The following is a 19,185-nucleotide window of genomic DNA, read 5'->3' as shown; positions in this document are numbered from 1 at the left end:
CCGAGTCTCAGCACCTCGCTTTGTGCATAGTCCGAACGTCTGACGAGGCACGATCACAGCCTGTTTCTGAAGGCAGTGGGGAAGACGATCCCAGACCCAGGCAGCGTCGCTGCTCTGGCTCCAGCATGGCGTTGGCCGCACGAATTGCTGGCTGTTTCCCCGCACTGTGTAGCATACCAGCAGGTGAGCGCTGGGACCCAGAATGTAAGCGCGTGCGAGCAGGGTGCTTTCCCTTGGGTCTCCGAAGTTCCTGTTCGCTTTGCCCCCGATCCTCGTCTCTCTTTCGGATCGTTCAGGCTGTGTGACCTTGCGCTCCTTCCTCCCCTCTCTGGCTTGCAGGGCTTGAGATTATAGAAAGCAACCTGCACCCTGCTTTCATCCAGGAAAACCGCTCTGGATAAATCGGTGAGGAGGAATAAAGTAGCAAGCATCACCTATGGTACATAGAGTGATGTCAATTCTGGCTTTGAGGCTGAGTGCCGCCTGCGGAGCTCAAACTAAAGGGTCGACCCTTGTGAGTCCATTAGGTTAGCTATCAGTTTAGCATCTGGGCCGATCCGTTCGCTAGAATGTACTTTGGCTGTCACTGTTTTGCTCCAGCCCATCACAGTCGTGTGTGGTTCTTTAGCATAATGTTGGCTTCGCGCTCAACAGTGTGCACTTTTGTAAACTCACGGTCCAGGTCCTGAAAGTTAAATTTGTTGCAATATTTGACCTGGAGTCGCTTGGTGGGGTGTGTGGCGTGAGCCTTCGTTTGTTTTGCCGGCGTTGAAACCACCTCCTTAACCTCTGTTGAATAGTGGGCTGTAACATTCCAGTCATCCGTGTGCCAGCAACGATCTTAAGCTATTTATGATTTTATCCCTCCATTTCCTCCTCACAGTGACTTAAAGATTCGTTGTATCCTCATACTCCGCCACTCCCTCCTGCCTTTTTGTTTTTGAAACAAAGTAGCTCTATGGTTTCCCAATTTATAAGCCTCCTGTCTCAGATCCTAAATGTTGGAGTCAAAGCTTTTTACTCTCAGAGTCTGCCTCGTTATTCTTGTTTCATAGAAGAGGAAATTACTGCACACAGAGAAGAGAAACTCTCTTTGCACCCATGATGCCTTGCTCCAAGCCCTCTCCACCCCCTGTGTAACCTCTCCTTTTGGGGTAGCAGCTTTATCGACATAAATTAGTAACATAAAACTCACTCATTTGAAGTGTACACTTCAGAGATTTTTTTTCTACTCTTCAACTGTTGTGTTGGTCCCCTCCAACCTCCCAGTAGCCCTCAACACTAGGCAACTACTATCTGTCCATAGCTTGCTTGTTGTGTACATTTTTAATAAATAGATCCAAAAGATATCTGGTCTCTGTGATTGGCTTCTTCTGTAAATGCATCATTGTCAGGATTTATCCATGGTGTGACACACGTTGTTGCTTGTGACGGGTGATACGCTTGTGTCAACACACCACATTTCGTTTATCCTTTTATTGGTTGGTGAACATTTGAGCTGTTTCCATCCTTGGTTGTCAGGACTGACTGATGTTGAAATACCCGAGAGCTGTGTTTTTTCTGTGCCCATAGCCATCCTCTCGTGTATGTTTCCTGCAAGTGGAATTGCTGGTTGAAGTGATAGCTCATGTTTAGCTAAGGAACTCCCATGTAGCTGTGCAGTGTTACAGCCCCACCACAGTGGAGAGGTTCCAGTTTCTGTTTGCCAGCAGTTGTTATTATCTCTTCTATTCAGGTAGCCAAGCTAATTGTGTACAATGAGCTTGTTTTTGTGTACTTATTAACCATTTGTGTATGTTCTTGAAGAATTTTTTTTCAAATATTTTTTTCTCGTGTGTGTGTGCATGTGTATACACACGTGTGTGTCCACATGTGTGTGCACACTTGTCCATTTTGGGTTTACTTTTTATTATTGAATTAAAGACTTCTTTGTATTTTCTAGATACAGGTCTCTTGTCAGATATATAATATACAAAAAAGTGTTTTTTGAGATAGGCTCTCATTGTGTGTCCTGGCTAGCCTGGAATTCACTATGTAGACAAGGTTAGCAGTGAATTCACAGAGGTCAGTCCTTCCCTGATTCCAGACTGGGATAAAAGATATGGTCCATGAAGAAACTTTTTTTTTTTTTTTTTTGAGACAGGATTTCTCTGTATAGCCCTGACTGTTTTAGAACTTTGGAGATGAGGCTGACCTTGAATTTAAAGATCCACCTGCCTCTGCCTCCTGAATGCTGGGATTAAAGGTGTGTGCCACCACCGCCCCATTAAGATACATTTTTTTAAATTTTATTTTTCATGTTAATTTTTAAGACTCCCCTCTTAAAGATCTCACTATGAATGTGGTCTAGCCTGAGACTCGCAGTCTTTTCCTGCCTCTGCTTTTCAAATGCTGGAATCATAGGTTTGTACCTCTATACCTGACATAGATAGTGTTCTTTGATTTTGAAAACTCAGGTCGTAGTGCCTGCTAGCCAAGTGCTCTACTACTGAGCTGTTCCTAGCCATGAAAAACAGCACACCAGTTTGGAATTTTGATGGTCACTTTTATCTGGGGTTTTCCCCTCCCCTTTTTGATACTGTGTGCTTTCAGTGTTATATCTAAGAAACCATTACCAAACTCAAGGTTTTGAATGTTTACCCCTATGTTTTCTTTGAAGATTTTTAGTTTTGACTATTACCTTTAAGCCTTTGGCCAATTTTGGGTTAGTTCCTATCTATAATATGAAGTATAGCTTCACCTTCAATGGGTGTTACTATCCCGATGTCTCCATACATCAGTTTTCTTGCCAACGCTGTCAGAGTCTATTCTAGAACACCAGACTAAGCAGAAGGTTGGTGGGCACCAGAGGGACAGGAGCCTCTCCCTCATACCTGAAGGGAGTGTTTCTATTCTGAGGAATTTACTGTTTTCCGTGTGCCCGGGAGCCTGGAGAAGTAAGTCTGTCAGAGCAGGGTCCGTTCCTGCCAAAGGGAGGGCGTAGGAGAAGAGCAGTGTGGGACTGCAGTGGATGCCTGGACCCTGTAGCATGCAGGGTATGCCGAGGGTTTGGTTTACTCAGTTTTTTGACACAGGGTCTCATGTAGCCTAAGCTGGTCTTGAACTTGCGATGGAGCCAAAGCTGACCAGATCCTCCCCTCTCCATTGAGTCCCGGGATCATAAGCACAAGCCATTGCTGCAGCTTGTGCTGAGGATTTTTGCTTTGTTCTTTAGAGCAGGAGGGAGCCAAGGAAGACTCTCAGGGCTGGACTGCCTAGGTCTGATACGCTGGGAAGATGCCAAGCTAGAGAATTAGGGGAACCTGTTAGGAGACGGTTATGACAAGGAGCGGCTGAGTGACAAGGAGGCCTTAGCAAAGAAGGACCAGCAAGGAGAGCACAGGGCAGGTGACAGATGGCATGACACTCAAGGAGATTTTGTAAGACTCTGAAACTGGGGTGGGTTTGAGGGTGAAGGGTGAAGATGAGGTGCCATGTCAGCTACTTGACAAGTGGTCATAGAGTCAGAAGATGGCTTGCTCTTTGTCTTAATCCTTTTATTCTGTAGGTGTTACTATTCTATAGGCATTACTGTTGAGAATGTTCCTTTTCATGTATAAAAGTATCTTTAAATAAATTTACCCTGCACCCCTATGTACAGGTCACTTCCTGTCTAGGCAGCTGTCTCTAAACACCTTCCCAGCAGCAGCTTCCGTTCTGACAGTGAAGACCTCTCTCAGTCACGGTAAGAGTCCACTGTAGCTCTGTCTTTGTATGACTTATTGCCTGTGGAGTAGTTTTGTGAAGGGGATTTTGGGTGAGGTTAGCCGTTTAGGGGTACAACCGAAGCTTTCCTGTCTAGTTCTATACGCTTCAGCTTTTGTCCCCAGAGGCAACTGCAGTTGCCATTTCTTGTGTGGCCTCTGGGGTGTGTGTATTCATAGACACACGAAACGGGACACTCTGCATGCTCTGGTGGTTTGCTCTCTGGGACATTTGCAGCTCACTGGCTACACACGGCAGAGGCGCTGTTTCCCCACAGTAGGCTCTGCACTGGATACTGCAGAGAACTGCCACACCCGCTGTGTGGAGGAGCATCAGCTCCCCTGGAGGAAGAGTCATAGGTGGTTAGGAGGCATGAGAAATAGGTGCTAGGAACCAACCCTGGGTTCTTTTCCAGAGCAGAGCATGCTCTTAACTGCCAAACCATTTCTCCAGCCCCAAAACATGATTTGCAAAATTTTAGCGATTTGAACACTTTTTAGAAACTGTGTGTGTGCGTGTATGCATTTGGACACTCTCATTCTACTGTGCATGTGGAACTCTGAGGACAATTTGTAGGAGTTGGCTCTCTCCTTTTGCCACTTGTGTCCCTGGGGACAAATTCAGGTTGTCAGCCTGGGAGCAAGTGCCTTTTGACTGCCGAGCCCTCTTGGCGGTCTTAGTCTTAGTGAGCTATTATTCTGAGCGTGATTATTTGGAGCTGGCAGTGTTTCTCTGCAGCTGTGTATCTAACCACAGTTTTGTTCTATCTGCCTGTAGGCACCTTGTCACCCAGGGGAACAGAAACCAACCACTGTCTGGCCAGCTTGAGCCATGCGCTGCAGACACAGTGCTGTGTTTCCTCTCCCATCACTTGGACGGGCCAGCAGAGCAGGCCCTACAGCTTCTTCACCAAACGTACGTAGAATGATAGGCTTCTCCTTTTGTGAAACCAGAAAATTGAAGACATTTGTGCCTTCATTTTCCTTCTCTCATAAACAAATAAACATTTTAGTGACTACTTTATAATGTCCTTTTAAAATAAAAGCGTTCCTTGGTGTGTCCACTAGAATTACCTACATCTTATCAATGGTACAATTGATAACAAATTTACTTTGAAGGTTAGGGATGCAGCTTAGCAGAAGAACATTGGTCTAGCAGATGTAAGGTCCTTCATTTGGGGCACCTGAGGTCTAAAAGTATTGGCTCATAGCCAAACACCCTGCTGATTTAGAGCCATGTCAAGGGGGACAACGCATTGGTGCTCTTTTTTTCTGGCACCTCCTAGGCTGTCGACCATGTCGAGATGAAGCTGGCTGTCTCCTTCCAAACTAATGGCTGTCAGAACCTTGCTGAAGCAGATGATGACTGCCAAGTTTTGTGCTTTCTCTGAGAAGCTTCCTGCCACAGAAGTAGCTGCCGATGCTCTGAGCGAAGAGTGGAAGAGTTATATGGTCCGAATCAGTGGTGGGAACAACAAACAAGGTTTTCCCATGAAGCAAGGTGTCCTGACCCACAGCAGAGTGTGCCTGCATTGAGCAAGGGACATTCTCGTTATATACCAAGGAGAGCTAGAGAGAGGAAGTGCAAGTGTGTTCGAGGATGTATTGTGGATGCCAATCTGATTCAGCTTGGTTGTTGTTAAAAAAGGAGAGAAGGGTATTCCTGGACTGACAGAGCCTCCTCTGCCTTGGCAGCTGGGACTCAGATTGTCAGAAAACTTACAAAGAAGGTAAGAAGTCCAGGGCCAAAGCTCCCAAGATTGAACATCTTGTTACTCTACATGTCCTGCAATGCAAACGCCAACATGCTGCTCTGAAGAGACAGCACACAAACAGAAATGAGGAGGAGGCTGCGAAATATGCGAAACTTTTGACCAAGAGAATGAAGGAAGCCAAAGAAAAACACCCCAGAGTGTCGGGAGACGTAGGCTGTCCTCACTGAGAGCTTCTACTTCTGAGTCCTGTTAAAATGAGTAACAAATAAATGATCAGACTTTTAGTCCCAAAACAACAACAACAAAACCCAACCCATTGGCTCCTTTTAGTTGTGCCTTTAGCTGACAAGAGAGATGAATCAGAGAAAGGTAATTTTTAATAACATTATTTTATGGATAGTGCTCCTATTTGCGATATCACTGGAACTCACCTAGAAGGCTAGGCTGGCCAGCAGGCCCCAGGGAGCCACCTTGTCTGTTCTTCAGTGCTGGGATCACAAGCACGTGCTACTGTGGCTGGCTATTTTTACGTGGATTTTGGGCTCAGATTCATGTCCTCCTGCTTGCAAGGCAAGCACCTCACCTACTGAGCGAGCTTCCCAGCCCAGGCTTCAATTTTTATTATTTAAGTTCATAATGGAATAAAATCTAGTTACAAAATAGTTGGTGAACTTGGAAAGGTGAAATTTAAATACCAATAAAATACAGTAAGGATGAACCTAAAGAATTTAGGCATTTACAAGTACAAAGTATTGATTAGATGCAGGATAAAAACAGATATTGGGGCCGAGCGGAGGTGGCGCACACCTTTAATCCCAGCACTCAGGAGGCAGAGGCAGGCGGATCTCTGAGTTCGAGGCCAGCCTGGTCTACAAGAGCTAGTTCCAGGACAGGCTCTAGAAACTACAGGGAAACCCTGTCTCGAAAAACCAAAAAAAAAAACAAAAAAAAAAACAAAAAAAACCCAACAAAACAAAACAAAAAACAAAAAAAACAAAACCAGATATTGGGATCCTAGAAATTGACTAATAGAAATAAATCAGAAATCAGCAGAGCTAGAGTATGCATGTACTAAAAGACTTGTGTGACTTAAAATAGTCAAGTATAAACACACACATGGGGATTAGCTATGAAACACTGGAATATCTGATCTTTTGTATACAGTTTGAAAGAAGCTGGGTGTTGAAATGATGCTGGGTGTTGGCAGAAGAGTAGAGCAGACCACCTAACTGGGGTGCAGATTCCTGTGTGTAAGAAAGTGTCCTAGTTAGCTTTACTTGGCAAGTTGACACAGCCCAGGGTCAACTGGGAGGAAAGCCTCAAAGTCAGATGGGCCTGTGGATACAGTGGGGAACTGTCTTGATTGTTAACTGATGTAAGGGCCCAGCCCGCTGGGAGGCACCAGCCCTAGGTAGGTGGTCCTGGACTAAGTCAGAAAGCAAACTGAGCACAAGCCCACCATCCAGCCAGCTGGCCAGCAGCATTCCTCGATGGTTTCTGGTTCAAGTTCTTTCTTACGTCCCTCCCTGACTTCCCTCAGTGGACTGTGAGCCGCACAGCCATGCCCCTCTCCTAAGCTGCTCTTGGTCAGGGTGGTTTATTAGCAGTGGAGATGAAACTAAGAAGAAGGATCATTATTGATGACTCCAGTGATTGTTGTAGAGGCAAGAGAACAGGGAAGCAGCTCAAGTCGTAGCTAATCAAGCGGCGGCAAACAAGCCTGCTGGTAAGGGGCTCAAGTGTCGCTGTCTCTTGTGAGAATAATAGCAATGTCTCCTATTGGGCTTTCCAAATGTAACTGTGTGGTACCCAAAGAGTGGCTTTGTTGTCTTTCTAGTGTCATTGCAAGGGTGTACGTGAAGTGACTTCTTCTGGCCTTTTTTATTTAACAGGAGGCCACAGATCATTGCTTGAAAATGCAGAATTTAAAACAGCAAACCCTGTCTCATTGCAGTGACTGCAGATGAACTCTGGAAGGGTGCCTTAGCAGAGACTGGCGCCGGAGCAAGAAAAGGCAGAGGCAAAAGAACCAAGAGGAAGAAGAGAAAGGATTTGAACAGAGGCCAGATCATCGGGGAAGGTAAACTTACATTTAAAGCTTCTGATCTCCTGTTTTGTGTTTCCCAGGCTGGCCTCGAACTCCTGCCCTAGCCTCCTTGGAACTAGGACTATAGGCATGTGCCAGAGCTCCCAGCTGTCAGTTAGGAAATGAAAAGCAAGGACTGTAGAGAACACTGGACATGCCTTTCAGTTGTCTGCAGTCCTGTTGCCTCCCCGTCTCATTTTGTTAAATTTCCTTTACTATTTTTAATGCTTTTATATAAATGCCTTTCTAAAGATAATTTAATTATGCTATATGTTGTGTGCAGTGTGATGGTGAGTTAATTGTCACTTTGGTGTACTCTGGGAAGAGTCTCAGTGAGGGTTATCTAGGTCAAGTTGACCTGTGGGCATGTTTGTGGGGTGCTGTCTTGATTCTGTCAGTCGGTGTGGAAGACCCAGCCTAAAAGTAGGGGGTTCGGATCTTGGACTTATCAAAAAAGAAAAAGTGAGCCGAGTGAGAACTGGCAAGTGTGTGTGCATTCCTTCTGTCTGTCTGCTCTTGACTGGATGCAACTAGCTGCCTCCTTGACTGTCTGCAGTGATGGATGGGGACCTGGAATCGGGAGTTAACCCCTCTTCTAAGTCGCTTTTGTCGGAGTATTTTCTCATAGTAGGAAAGGAAACTAGAATATGCTGTCTTAAAATTTGCTTGTTCTGATCAGTAGTAGGTTTTGGAGCAGTCCACATCAGACCTTAGAAAGTGACTTTGTTCTTTGGATTTCATGCAGAATATCCCACACCAACTGTGCCATTTGGCCTGAACAATTTGATTGTGAAGGTTTTACTTTTGCAATAATGTTTCAGTGGCTGTGCTTGTCTAGGCCCGCATGTGCCTTGTCCTGATACGAGAATCTTTCTCTGTGTAGTATGCATTGCAGTGGTTTAGTTACATAAATGTACAATTTTGATAACACAAAGTGGCCTCTGACCAGTCCTGCTACTTAAGCGCCACCAGCTCTGGTTTATCTCTTCATAACGTGCCTGGCATTTTGATGCTGGAAAAATGAACCTTCAAATTCTTTTTTACGAACATTTTTAAATCTTCAGGACATTCTGGTTTCCTGTGGCCTGGTCTGAATGTCCCTCTTATGAAGAGTGGAGTAGTTCAGACCATTGGCCAAAGAAGCAGAGAAGAGCAGGAGAAGGTGGAAGCTGACATGATCCAGCAGAGAGAAGAGTGGGAACGGAGGAGGAAGGTCAAAGTTAAACGGGAGCGCGGATGGAGTGGAAACACATGGGGAGGTGTCAGTATTGGCCCTCCAGACCCCGGACCCAATGGAGGTATCCACGTTCCCACCTTACTCGCCTTGGTGACAGTGATAGGGTGTTTTTTTTTTGTTTGTTTGTTTTTGTTTTTTTACTTGCCTGTTGAGGTTTTGCTTTTTCCTGAAAAGGGTTTGAGCGTCTTTGAGTAACTTACCACATTTATCCAAACTGTATCATAGGGAACACAGCCAAAAGTGTGGCTAGAAATTCTCATCATAAGTTAAGCTCGTTCAGTAACCCTATTAAACTCAGTGGTTTGTTTAAAAAAGGAAAACAAAAGACATGAAAGTCGGAGAGAGATGTGTGGGAAGAAGGGTCTCAGGACGAGTGGGCGGGGAGAAGAGAGGAGGACGAAGGTGATTCTGATCAGAGTACATTACACACATGTAAAATTGTAAACAAATGAAGGATTATTTTAGAAAGCTAAAGACAGTATGACGTGTGACCAGGAGGCCTTGGTAGGACTTGGTAGGACTAGAGGCCGCAGGTGTCGAGTGGCTAGGTGCTGTGCCTTGACCAGTCCAGCCGTGCCCAGGGGTCAGGTGTGGCCAGTGAGCTGCACTGACTCAGGGACAGGAGTGTGGAAAGTGATGGCTTTGGTGTCTTAACACAAATGGTGATCAAAGGTCTGGAGCTGACGAGGGCCTTAGAGCTGATAAGGCAGAGCCTGTGGATTGGCAGAGGGTGATCCCAGCTCATGAATTCAGAGACAGGGCCGTCTACTGAGAATGGGACCAGGATGTGGCCTTGAGAGGTACCTGAGGACCTGAGACTTTTTATAGCTGTGTGGTAGGGTGCTTACCTAACCATCCTGAATTGATTAATACCCCACCAAAGAAAACTCTCTGTGATGGTGCCAAAATACTTCCCTGCATCAACACTGCAGAGTCCTTTATCTATATTCTCTTTCTTTCTTCTGTAGAAACATACGAAGACTTCGATACCAGGGTTCTCGAGGTAGGCACATGGACTCAAGTACCCTACCTTGCCTCTGGAGAGTTAGGGTATGGAGTGGGCCGGGGGCAGAAGGGGCTGGGGGAAGCTTTTGGTGGTGGAGTCTCAGACACAAGGCTGATCTGGACATCAGCGCGAGGCAGTCTTATGACAAGGTGACTTCGGTGGTGGTTTAGTAGTAGACTCGGAGATTATGTGTACTTCCCTCCATCCCAAAGCTCAAGAAGGGTTAGCAGTTTATCACTGAGTTGAAGACTAGCTGTATCCAGAGCTCAGTTGCAGGGGCACAGGAGAGGGGAGCAGAGTCACTGGGAGAAGGCTGGGCAGTGAGCTCTTCCCACCGCTTGAAACTGAGTCCCTGATCAAATGAACTTCAGTCACTTTTCCGGAGCGTTCTGAGATGGTCCTCGTCATTGGTCTGGCACTGCACCTTAGCTCATTAGCTCGGGAGGCAGTCACTGCACTGGAGCAGCCCTGAGAATGCGCATAACGTCTTCTGCCAGTCAGAGCACGGTGTAAAGGAAGTCCATCAGAATTTCTGTGTCCAAGATTATAGATTTTGAAAGCTAATGTCTATTATGTTAATTATCCACAGAGTAGGCGCAATCTCCCTTTTCCTTTAATTCCACGTTATAGTAAAGGGGCTCCATGTGCTCAGGTGTAGCTGCCCTATAAGTGGTGTAGATAACGGTCTCGTAGTTCTTGGCCTTTAAATGGGCCAGGTTAAACCAAACAGACAGACCATCATAGCATGGAGTTCACCATAAGCCGGGATTTTCAATTTTTCTGTTTCCCATTAAGCCTAACCCATAAGTATCCAGCAGCCCAGTCCTATGGAGTTACTTCACTGTGTGTAGGTGAGCATCTCTGTCTGGGCTGTCTCTGATACTTCACTGGTGAGCCATTCTGGTTTAATCCTGAGTGTTTTTCTTTCCTGTGGGCTCATTCACTAAGGTAGGCCATTTTGAGTTGTGAAAGTTTCAGATTCCTTTAGATATCTTAGTTGAATCTTCCATTAAACCTGTGAGACAGGAAGAGAAAGTCTTCTGTTCTCTTCCTGTGGAGATGGTGGGGGGCGGGCAGCTCTGTGAGCCTTTGTTCGGAGAAAGTCTGTTTGTCTCGCAGCACTGGAAGATGCAGTGCCCATATATCATGAGTGAGTGTGACTGGGCCAGGCCGGCAGCACGGCTCGTCTCCTTCAGACTGTTCCCAAGGTAACATTGGGGAGACATTTTGTCTTTTAGGTAAGAAATGTTTTCAATATGACAGCAAAAGAGGGAAGAAAGAAGTCAGTCCGTGTGCTGGTTGCTGTGGGGAATGGAAATGGGGCCGCAGGTGAGTTGGGTGGTGTTGCACCTGGGGTGGCGGTGGTAGAAGGTGGGCTAGGCCTGAGAGTCCTTGTTGCTTCTCTGATCTTCCTACTGGTTAAACCTTTTAGTGGTTTGGGCTCACAGACCCAAATTTTCACTGTGTAACAAAACCCAGTAAGTGTAGCTTGTTATATCTTTGCTAGTGTAGGCATGGGGACTGCTTGCAGGGAGGTTTCTTTTGTGGTTTCCAGATGGCCTCCCATCATACCCCTGCTCCCATATGATCTCACTTCTGCGACTGACGCATGATGTGTGCATCATATCTCTTAGTTTTTATTTGTATGTCTTTCATAAGGTGTGTGGGCAAATTTTAGATGTTTATTGACCATGCCATTTTCTTTTTGAACTTTATCAGTTCATGTCTTTGACCTAATTTTTATAGGTTGGTGGTGGTTTTCCTAACTGATTAGCATAAGATCTTTATAAGTTGAAGGCACATCAGCCCGTTGTCTTTCCAATGTTTTGACTTAGTTTTAATTCTTTTCTGCACAGTGTTAAATCCAGAGACATTGTAAGCTTTTGTATAGCAAATCTGTCACTTAGATCACTTCCAATTTTGTGCTTTGCTTAAAGAGTCTCTTGTTTGAAGATTATAAATAAGTCCAGTTATATTTTCCTCTGGGATATCCATGGTCTTGTTTGTTTCATTTTTCTGAAAGTTAGAATTCACATTTCTTTGTCCCAGGTCTCAGGTATTTTGCGTTGTCTCATGTCTTATAGATGATGCTTTCCTTTTTATGACTTACAAAATAAATCAATTGGCAGTGGCAGTAGATGCCAGGGGCTTCCCCAGAGCCTCTGAAAACTTTATTTAGGATAATCACAGGTTGAAGGACCACTGATCTTGTCTCTGGCTAACTTAAAACCCAGATTCTGCTTGACTGTCCTGGTGAAAGCACTTGTCACTCTGAAGCAATGTTTTCCACCTGCTGCTTACTTTAGTTTTTAAAGATGACTCTTTTTTATTTTATTTTTTAAAAAAGAAAACAAACTATCTTTTCATTTTACATACCAATTCCAGTTTCCACTCTCCCCTCTCACCTCCCCACCACCACCACACTCCCCATCCACTCCTCAGGGAGGGTGAGGCACATTGCTTTGGGGAAGGGCCAAGGCCCTCCCTACTATATCTAGGCTGAGTAAGGTATCCAAACAAAGAGAGTGGGTTCCCAAAAAGTCAGTACAAGCAGTAGGGATAAATTCGTACCACTGCCAGTGGCCCCGCAGTCTGCCCCAGCCATACAGTTGTCACCCACATTCAGAGGGTCTAGTTTGGTCCTATGCTGGTTCTTTCCCTGCCCAGCTAGAGTTAGTGAGCTCCCATTAGCTCAGGTAAACTGTTTTCAGTGGGTGCCCCATCACGGTCTTGACCTCTTTGCTCATATTCTTACTTCTCCCACTCTTCAACTGGACTTTGGGAACTCATCCCAGTGCTCCACTGCGGGTCTCTGCCTTCTGTTTCCATCAGTTGCTGGATGAAGGTTCTATGGTGACATTTAAGATAGTCTTCAATCTGACTACAGGGCAAAGTCAGTTCAGGCGTCCTCTCCTCTATTGCTTAGGGTTTTCGTCAGGATCATCCTTGTGGATTCCTGGAAATTTCTTCTAGTGCCAGGTTTCTTGCTAGCCCCATCATGGCTCCCTCAATCAAAATATCTCTCTTCTTGCCCTCATCTCTGTCCTTCCTCCATTATAACTATCCCATGACACAGCGGTAGCATGTCTGACTCCTGATGCTGCTTTCTTTAATCTGTTTCCAAAGGTGTTCAAAATCATTTGCCTATTAACTTAGAACGTACTTAATTTTAAAACCTGAGTGAAGAGGTTGGGCAGATAGCTCAGGGGTTAAGAGCACTTGCTGCTCTTTCAGAAGACTACACTTCAGTTCCCAGTGCCCACATGGCAACTCCCAACCATTGATAATTCTAGTTCCAGGGAATCTGACACCTCTTCTCATCTCCTTGGACTCTTGCATACATGTAGTACACAGACTTACACTCATATACATATAAATAAATAGCCCAGAGCCAGCCCAGCACTTGAGAGGCAGAGGCAGGTGGCTCTCTGAGTTCAAGGCCAACCTTGTCCACAGAGTGAGTTCTAGGATAGCCAGGGCTACACAGAGAAACCCTGTCTCAAAAAAGCAAAATAGGTAAATAAATGAATAACCCAAGGCCACTTCACTTCAATAAAGATTTATTAAAGGTAATGCAGTACATCTAATGTTGAACTTAATAAGTGTACTCAAGCCGGGCGGTGGTGGCGCACGCCTTTAATCCCAGGGAGGCAGAGGCAGACGGATCTCTGTGAGTTCGAGGCCAGCCTGGTCTACAAGAGCTAGTTCCAGGACAGACACCAAAGCCACAGAGAAACCCTGTCTCGAAAAACCAAAAAAAAAAAAAAAAAAAAAAAAAAGTGTACTCAAAACTAAAATGTCCAAATCAGACAGGCAAAGCCCTGTGCTTTTTCTGCGGGTGGTGGGAAGATGAAGGATTTGGAAACACTGTAGGGGCCAACACTGGGGATGTGGTAGAAAGCAAGTTGTGTACGAACTGTTTCCACATCTTGCTTTTCCTTTGAAAGGTTTTGCTATTGGGAAAGCCGCTGACCGGGCAGATGCTTTCAGAAAGGTGAGTGCTTTCTCTCTCTCTGCAGCAGGGTCTGTGTGGCAGCAGCTGTGGTCCTCCTGCCTCTGCCTCCAGAGTATCCGCTGTTTTCCTTTTCTCATATTTAGGAAGAGATAAGGAACTATGTGGTAGATAGCCTGGAAACTATAAGAAAATAATAATTTGTTCTAGAACTTTCTCACTGTCAAAGGTTGCTTATCTCGAGAGAAGCCATTTCTCACGTACCTCTTACAGACCTGTGGTTGCTGTCCGTGATGAGCCTGCCTTTGGGGTTTGTTACCAATTGGCTGCTCAGAGCAGCTCAGGAAGGTTCCTGAGTGGAACAGTGAGATTGCTCTTGTGGAGCTTTTGCCTTTTGCTTTTCTTAAATACTAAAATTTTTGTATAGGTGGAAATGCTTGTAATAAAATATTTTTATAAAAAGTAGTTTTCAGGGCTGGAGAGATGGCTCAGAGGTTAAGTGCACTGACTGCTCTTCCAGAGGTCCTTAGTTCAATTCCCAGCAACCACACGGTGGCTCACAATCATCTCTAATGAGATCTGGTGTCCTCTTCTGGCCTGCAGGCATGGAGGCTGAACACTGTGTACATAATAAATAAACAAATCTTTAAAAAAAAAAAAAAAAAAGGTAGTTTTCAGCTCCAATAAGAAGCCAGACATGGTGGTATACCTCTGTAACCCCAGCACATGGGAGGCTAAGGCAGGAGTATTTAGAATTTGAGGCCAGCCTGGGGTACATAGCAAAACCCTGACTCAAAAAGTGAGCCAACAACAAAAACAGAGTCTCTCTAAATAACCCTGGCTGTCCTGGAACTCACTGTGTAGATGATGCTGGCCTTGAATTCACAGAGATCTGTCTGATTCTGCCTCTGCATGCTGGGATTAAAGGTATATGACACCATGCTCATCTAGACAACAAAATATTTAACAAACATTGTCCTTCTTCTTTTTTAGGCCAAGAACAGAGCAATTCATTATTTGCATTACATAGAACTGTATGAAGGCCATACAAGTGAGTGGGGCATGTCTTCTGATGTCTGCAGGAATGTATGCTACCAACTGTGTGTGGCAAGATACTGCTGTGTTTCTCTATTGTCCTTTCCTTACGGATGCACGAATGCGGGAACAGATCTAGCCCAGAGGCCAGCATGTGCCCGTCCCTGGCCACTGTGTGCTGCTGGTCAGGGCAGGATGCATTGCTTGGTGATGCTGCAGAGCTGTTCAGGCCCCTCACCCAACCCTCCTCGTGTTTGTGCTTTTTCCTCCAGTATTCCATGATATTTCACTAAGATTTAAAAGGACGCAGATCAGGATGAAGAAACAACCCAGAGGTAATGAACTCACCGTTTGTTGAAGATAAAGTAGAGAAACCATGGCAGCCGTGGCCTCTGCTCTTTTGTTCACCTTTCCTGATCTGTGGAGGCGTTTGCAGCTGAGGCTCCCTCCCACTGATGACTCTAGCTTGTGTCAAGCTGACACACAACCAGCTGGGATAACATAGTAAACTGTCTGCAGCTCCACTCCACACTGAGTGCCCATCTTCTACCAGGGCTCCCTACTGAAGCACTGGGCATGCAGAAAGGGCTCTTCCTGCCTCTCAGAGAGGCGGGCAGTGTTTGCCTGGGGCTGTGATAGTCATTCCCCATGCTCTGCGGGTGTGGATTCCGACACATTCTCCTTCTCATCTCACCTGTGATTCTGCAGTGAAAATGGTCTCATCAGACTCCAGTTATAGGAATCTCAAAACCGTGGGGCTGAGAAGTTCTAATTTTATATCAAAGCTTCTACTACAATTCTTCTAAAGCTGTGGGGTGAAACAACATCACCCCCACACACCAACAAAACACAGCCGTCACACCAGTGCATCAGAACTTGTCTTCTCCTCAGCTTTATTAATCACCCCATAGCTGTTTAGACCTGGCCAAGAGTCAGACCCGTCCGTTCCACAGAGCCGCTATCGGCCAGCGGGTGATTGTGTAGCTGACCTGTGGCTGTAGAGATGCTCAAATCAAACACACCACATTTGCTATGAAAAAGGAATGCAAAGTTTCTCACTTCATATTGTATGCAGTACATTTTAAAATGGTAATATTTGGACCTGTTTCTTTAAAGAAATACATTGCTAAAATGCAGTGTGCATTAAATGTATTAAAACAACTTGAATTCATCTATGAGAAAACTTTAAATCACATGGCTTCTGCTTGTGGCTTGCATTGCCTTGGGGGGGTGGTTGTTGGTTTAGACACATTTATTCCCTAAATGCAAAGGTAGTGCCATATGAGAGCCAACAGAGTGAATGACAAGAGTTGTTGGTTGATCTTTTTCCAGGTTATGGCCTCCGCTGCCACAGAGCCGTTATCACCATCTGCCGTCTCATTGGCATCAAGGACATGTATGCGAGGGTCACGGGGTCTAATAACATGCTCAACCTCACCCGGGGCCTCTTCCATGGGCTTGCTCGCCAGGTAACCTCCCAGGTGGAAAGGCAGAAGGAAACACTGGTTTGTGTTCCAGACTGTGCCGTTGTGGTTTCTCCTCAGTACATCTCCACATGGAGCCTAAGCCAGGTGCCAGGCCCAGTTAGACAGCTCAGGGCTCTCACCTTCTGGATATAGAACCTTGCTTATTAGTGGCTGTATTTCCAACAGCTCAGGTCTGTGTAAATGCTGTGGGTAGCATGAAGACTGATTGGGCTCTCCTGAATGGAGGGGCCCTGGGTGCTTCACCAAGTCCAACAAATAGGACTAAACTAGCAAATAGATTTTCTTTCTCCTTTTTTTGTTTGTTGTTTTTTGTTTTGTTTTTCAAGGCAGGGTTTCTCTGTGTATCTCTGGCTGTCCTGGAACTCTATAGACCAGGCTGGCCTTGAACTCACAGAACTCACTGCCTCTGCCTGGAATTTAACGCATATGCCACCAATGCCCAGCTGGACTTGCTTTTTTATTTTGGCATTTCATATACTGAAGGAGCTAGACCAAGCATGTTTTAATGATAGAATAATGTAATTACTGAGTTTCTAAAAACACCGAGGCTTAAACTTGAAGATGTCCTTAAGGCGTTTGTTTAAAAGTTCCTTCAGGGGATTGACTGTCTGATGTAGCCATGGAAGCAAAGAGTGGCACGTCCTCCTCTGAGGTGGGAACCCCGAGTTGCTGTCCAGTGGGGTCTGGCTCATTCCATATGAAAGGGAAGATTTGTGACTTTGAGGCTCTCCTAGTAGCCCTGTGACCTTGGTCGACAGTTGGTCCTCCATCTGAGTTTGGTGTGGGTTGTGGCTGAGGTAAATCTTTGTGGATGCATCATCCCAGTCTAGCCGAACGCATTACCCAAATCAAGTGATGTAGCTGCCTCCCAAGCCATCGGGGATCTCGATGCTGACTTCCCTCTGGTGACACAGACATCATCCGTTCTCCACTTGCTCTTTTCCAGGAAACCCACCAACATCTGGCTGATAAGAAGGGTCTCCACGTGGTGGAGTTCCGGGAGGAATGTGGCCCTCTGCCTATTGTGGTGGCCTCCCCACAGGGGCCCTTGAGTAAGGAGCCTGAGCCCGAGCCTGAGGTCCCTGACACCAAACTGGACTGGCAAGAAGTAAAGGCCATGCAGGGAATGAAGCGCTCAGTGTGGTCTGGGCTAAAGAGATCTGCCACCTGAAGGCCCCCAGCCTGCCCGGCAGTGCCCAGTGCTGGCCAGCGCCGTGTGATCTGGGCTAAAGAGATCTGCCACCTGAAGGCCCCCAGCCTGTCCAGCAGTGCCCAGTGCTGGCCAGCGCCTGAAGAGACTATTCTACCCCTGATGTGCTGCCTTTTCTTTTTTTAAAGGAAAGTCCTACCTTCTTTGTTTTCAAATAAATAATTGTAGATTTTATTTATTGGGCACATGGTATATAGCAGACCGTGTGGTGGGACTGTTATGGGCAAATACCAGGAGCAACTCATCCATTTAAACTAGCAAGTGTGAGTGAGATGGGAGACAGCCAGGAGACCCAGGCAGAAGGAATATGCACAGCGATTATTGCTGTGATAATTATAGGTAATTATATTACTGAGTCATCCAAAAGTGAGTGTTTTCTTTGAGGACTTCCCCTCAATCTTTGGTCTTTAGCAGTTTCTCTGTGATGTGCCTGGCTGTGGGTCTTTGGATGCTATTTCTGCTTGGTGATCTCTGAGCTTTCTGGACCTCTGATTCCAGTAGTAACTGGGAGAAAATGTTGCCACCGCAAGGATCTTTATCATTGTATTCCCATTAGTTTTCTTATACCTTTTTTTTTGTTTCATAGTTCTTAGATTCACCCTCCCCTCCTCTTTCCTGCTCTGTAAGTTTCTCTTGATGTGTCCTCCATGTTTGGTCCAGTAGTAAGCCCATTTAAAGATGCTCTCTGTTTCTCTCGCAGCATTTTGGGTGTTATATTTTCTTTGTTTATTCATATTCTGAGTCAGGATGTGGTGGTTGTAATGAGAACAGTCCCCATGGGCTCATATGTTTGAGTGCCTAGTCCCCTTAGTGGAACTGTTTGGGAAGGATTAGGAACTGTGACCTTGTTGGAAGAGGTGTCTTTGAGGTTTCAAGAGCCCACACCAGGCGCCACCTTTATCTCTGATGCCTGTGGGTTAGGATGTAAGCTTTCAGCCCCATGCCTGCCCACCTAATGCCATGCTTCCCGCCATGGTGATATTAAACTAGCCCCTGGAAACTGTAGCCAATCCCACAATTAAACGGTTTGTTTGTTTGTTTGTTCTTGGTCATGGTGTCTCCTCACAGCCATAGGACAGTAACTGAGACACGGGATCTCATGTACTCCAGGTTGGCCTCTTGACTCTCTTCCATGTGGCCAGAGCTGGCCTGATCTTCCTGCTAAGTGTTGCCCCACTTAGTATCATACTTCTTTCTCTTCCCCTTGTGGTACCAGAGATAGAGCCCAGGATCTTGAACCAGCTAGATGAGTGTTCTGCCACTGAAGGACGCCCCTGGCGTGTTCCCACCGTTTCCTCCCAGCGTGGTTCTGATTCTCACGTAGAATCTCCCTCTGTTTACATTGCCATCTGTTCTTTGATGTTATTTTCCCATAGCAGAGTAATCTAAGTTGTGTTAGACATTTCTGGGCTGGCGACTGGCATCTGTCCCTGCTGTGTCTCCGCCCTGCTTTGTGCAGATGGTGCCTTTGCTTTCAGTGTGACTTGTCCCCTGTCGCTGGGAGGTGACGTCCTGGGCAAGGAGCTGAGGGGTGAGATGTGGAGGGTGGGAAGTTTTCTCTGGTCCTGTGGTTAGACCTCAGTCTTCTGGTGAGCCTGTTGCTGGGCACTTCTTGGTTCTACCCCGTAGGAACTGGAGTATTCCCCTTCGCTGGGCAACAGGGTCTGATAAACCAACAGTAGATTAGTGTACCAAAGTAGTTTCTCTTTACCTA

The 19,185-nt window shown here is 45.9% G+C and overlaps 1 protein-coding gene across 1 annotated transcript; it reads left to right on the top strand.

The window, feature by feature from the left end:
* The first annotated feature begins 8 nt into the window (after nucleotides 1–8).
* Nucleotides 9–18,511, top strand: Mrps5 (mitochondrial ribosomal protein S5). The gene is made up of 12 exons (XM_038331285.1): nucleotides 9–183; nucleotides 3,641–3,724; nucleotides 4,522–4,659; nucleotides 7,413–7,538; nucleotides 8,609–8,842; nucleotides 9,750–9,784; nucleotides 11,026–11,116; nucleotides 13,735–13,781; nucleotides 14,733–14,790; nucleotides 15,047–15,109; nucleotides 16,107–16,243; nucleotides 17,208–18,511. The coding sequence occupies exons 1-12, from the start codon at nucleotides 126–128 to the stop codon at nucleotides 17,430–17,432; spliced, it is 1,296 nt and encodes a 431-aa protein (XP_038187213.1). The 5' UTR covers nucleotides 9–125; the 3' UTR covers nucleotides 17,433–18,511.
* The last annotated feature ends 674 nt before the right edge of the window (nucleotides 18,512–19,185 follow it).

The sequence above is a fragment of the Arvicola amphibius genome, chromosome 5, assembly GCF_903992535.2.
Source record: "Arvicola amphibius chromosome 5, mArvAmp1.2, whole genome shotgun sequence".
Taxonomy (NCBI): Eukaryota; Metazoa; Chordata; class Mammalia; order Rodentia; family Cricetidae; genus Arvicola; species Arvicola amphibius.
Note: the sequence above shows the minus strand (reverse complement) of the source record. Positions and strands in the feature narration are given on the sequence as shown.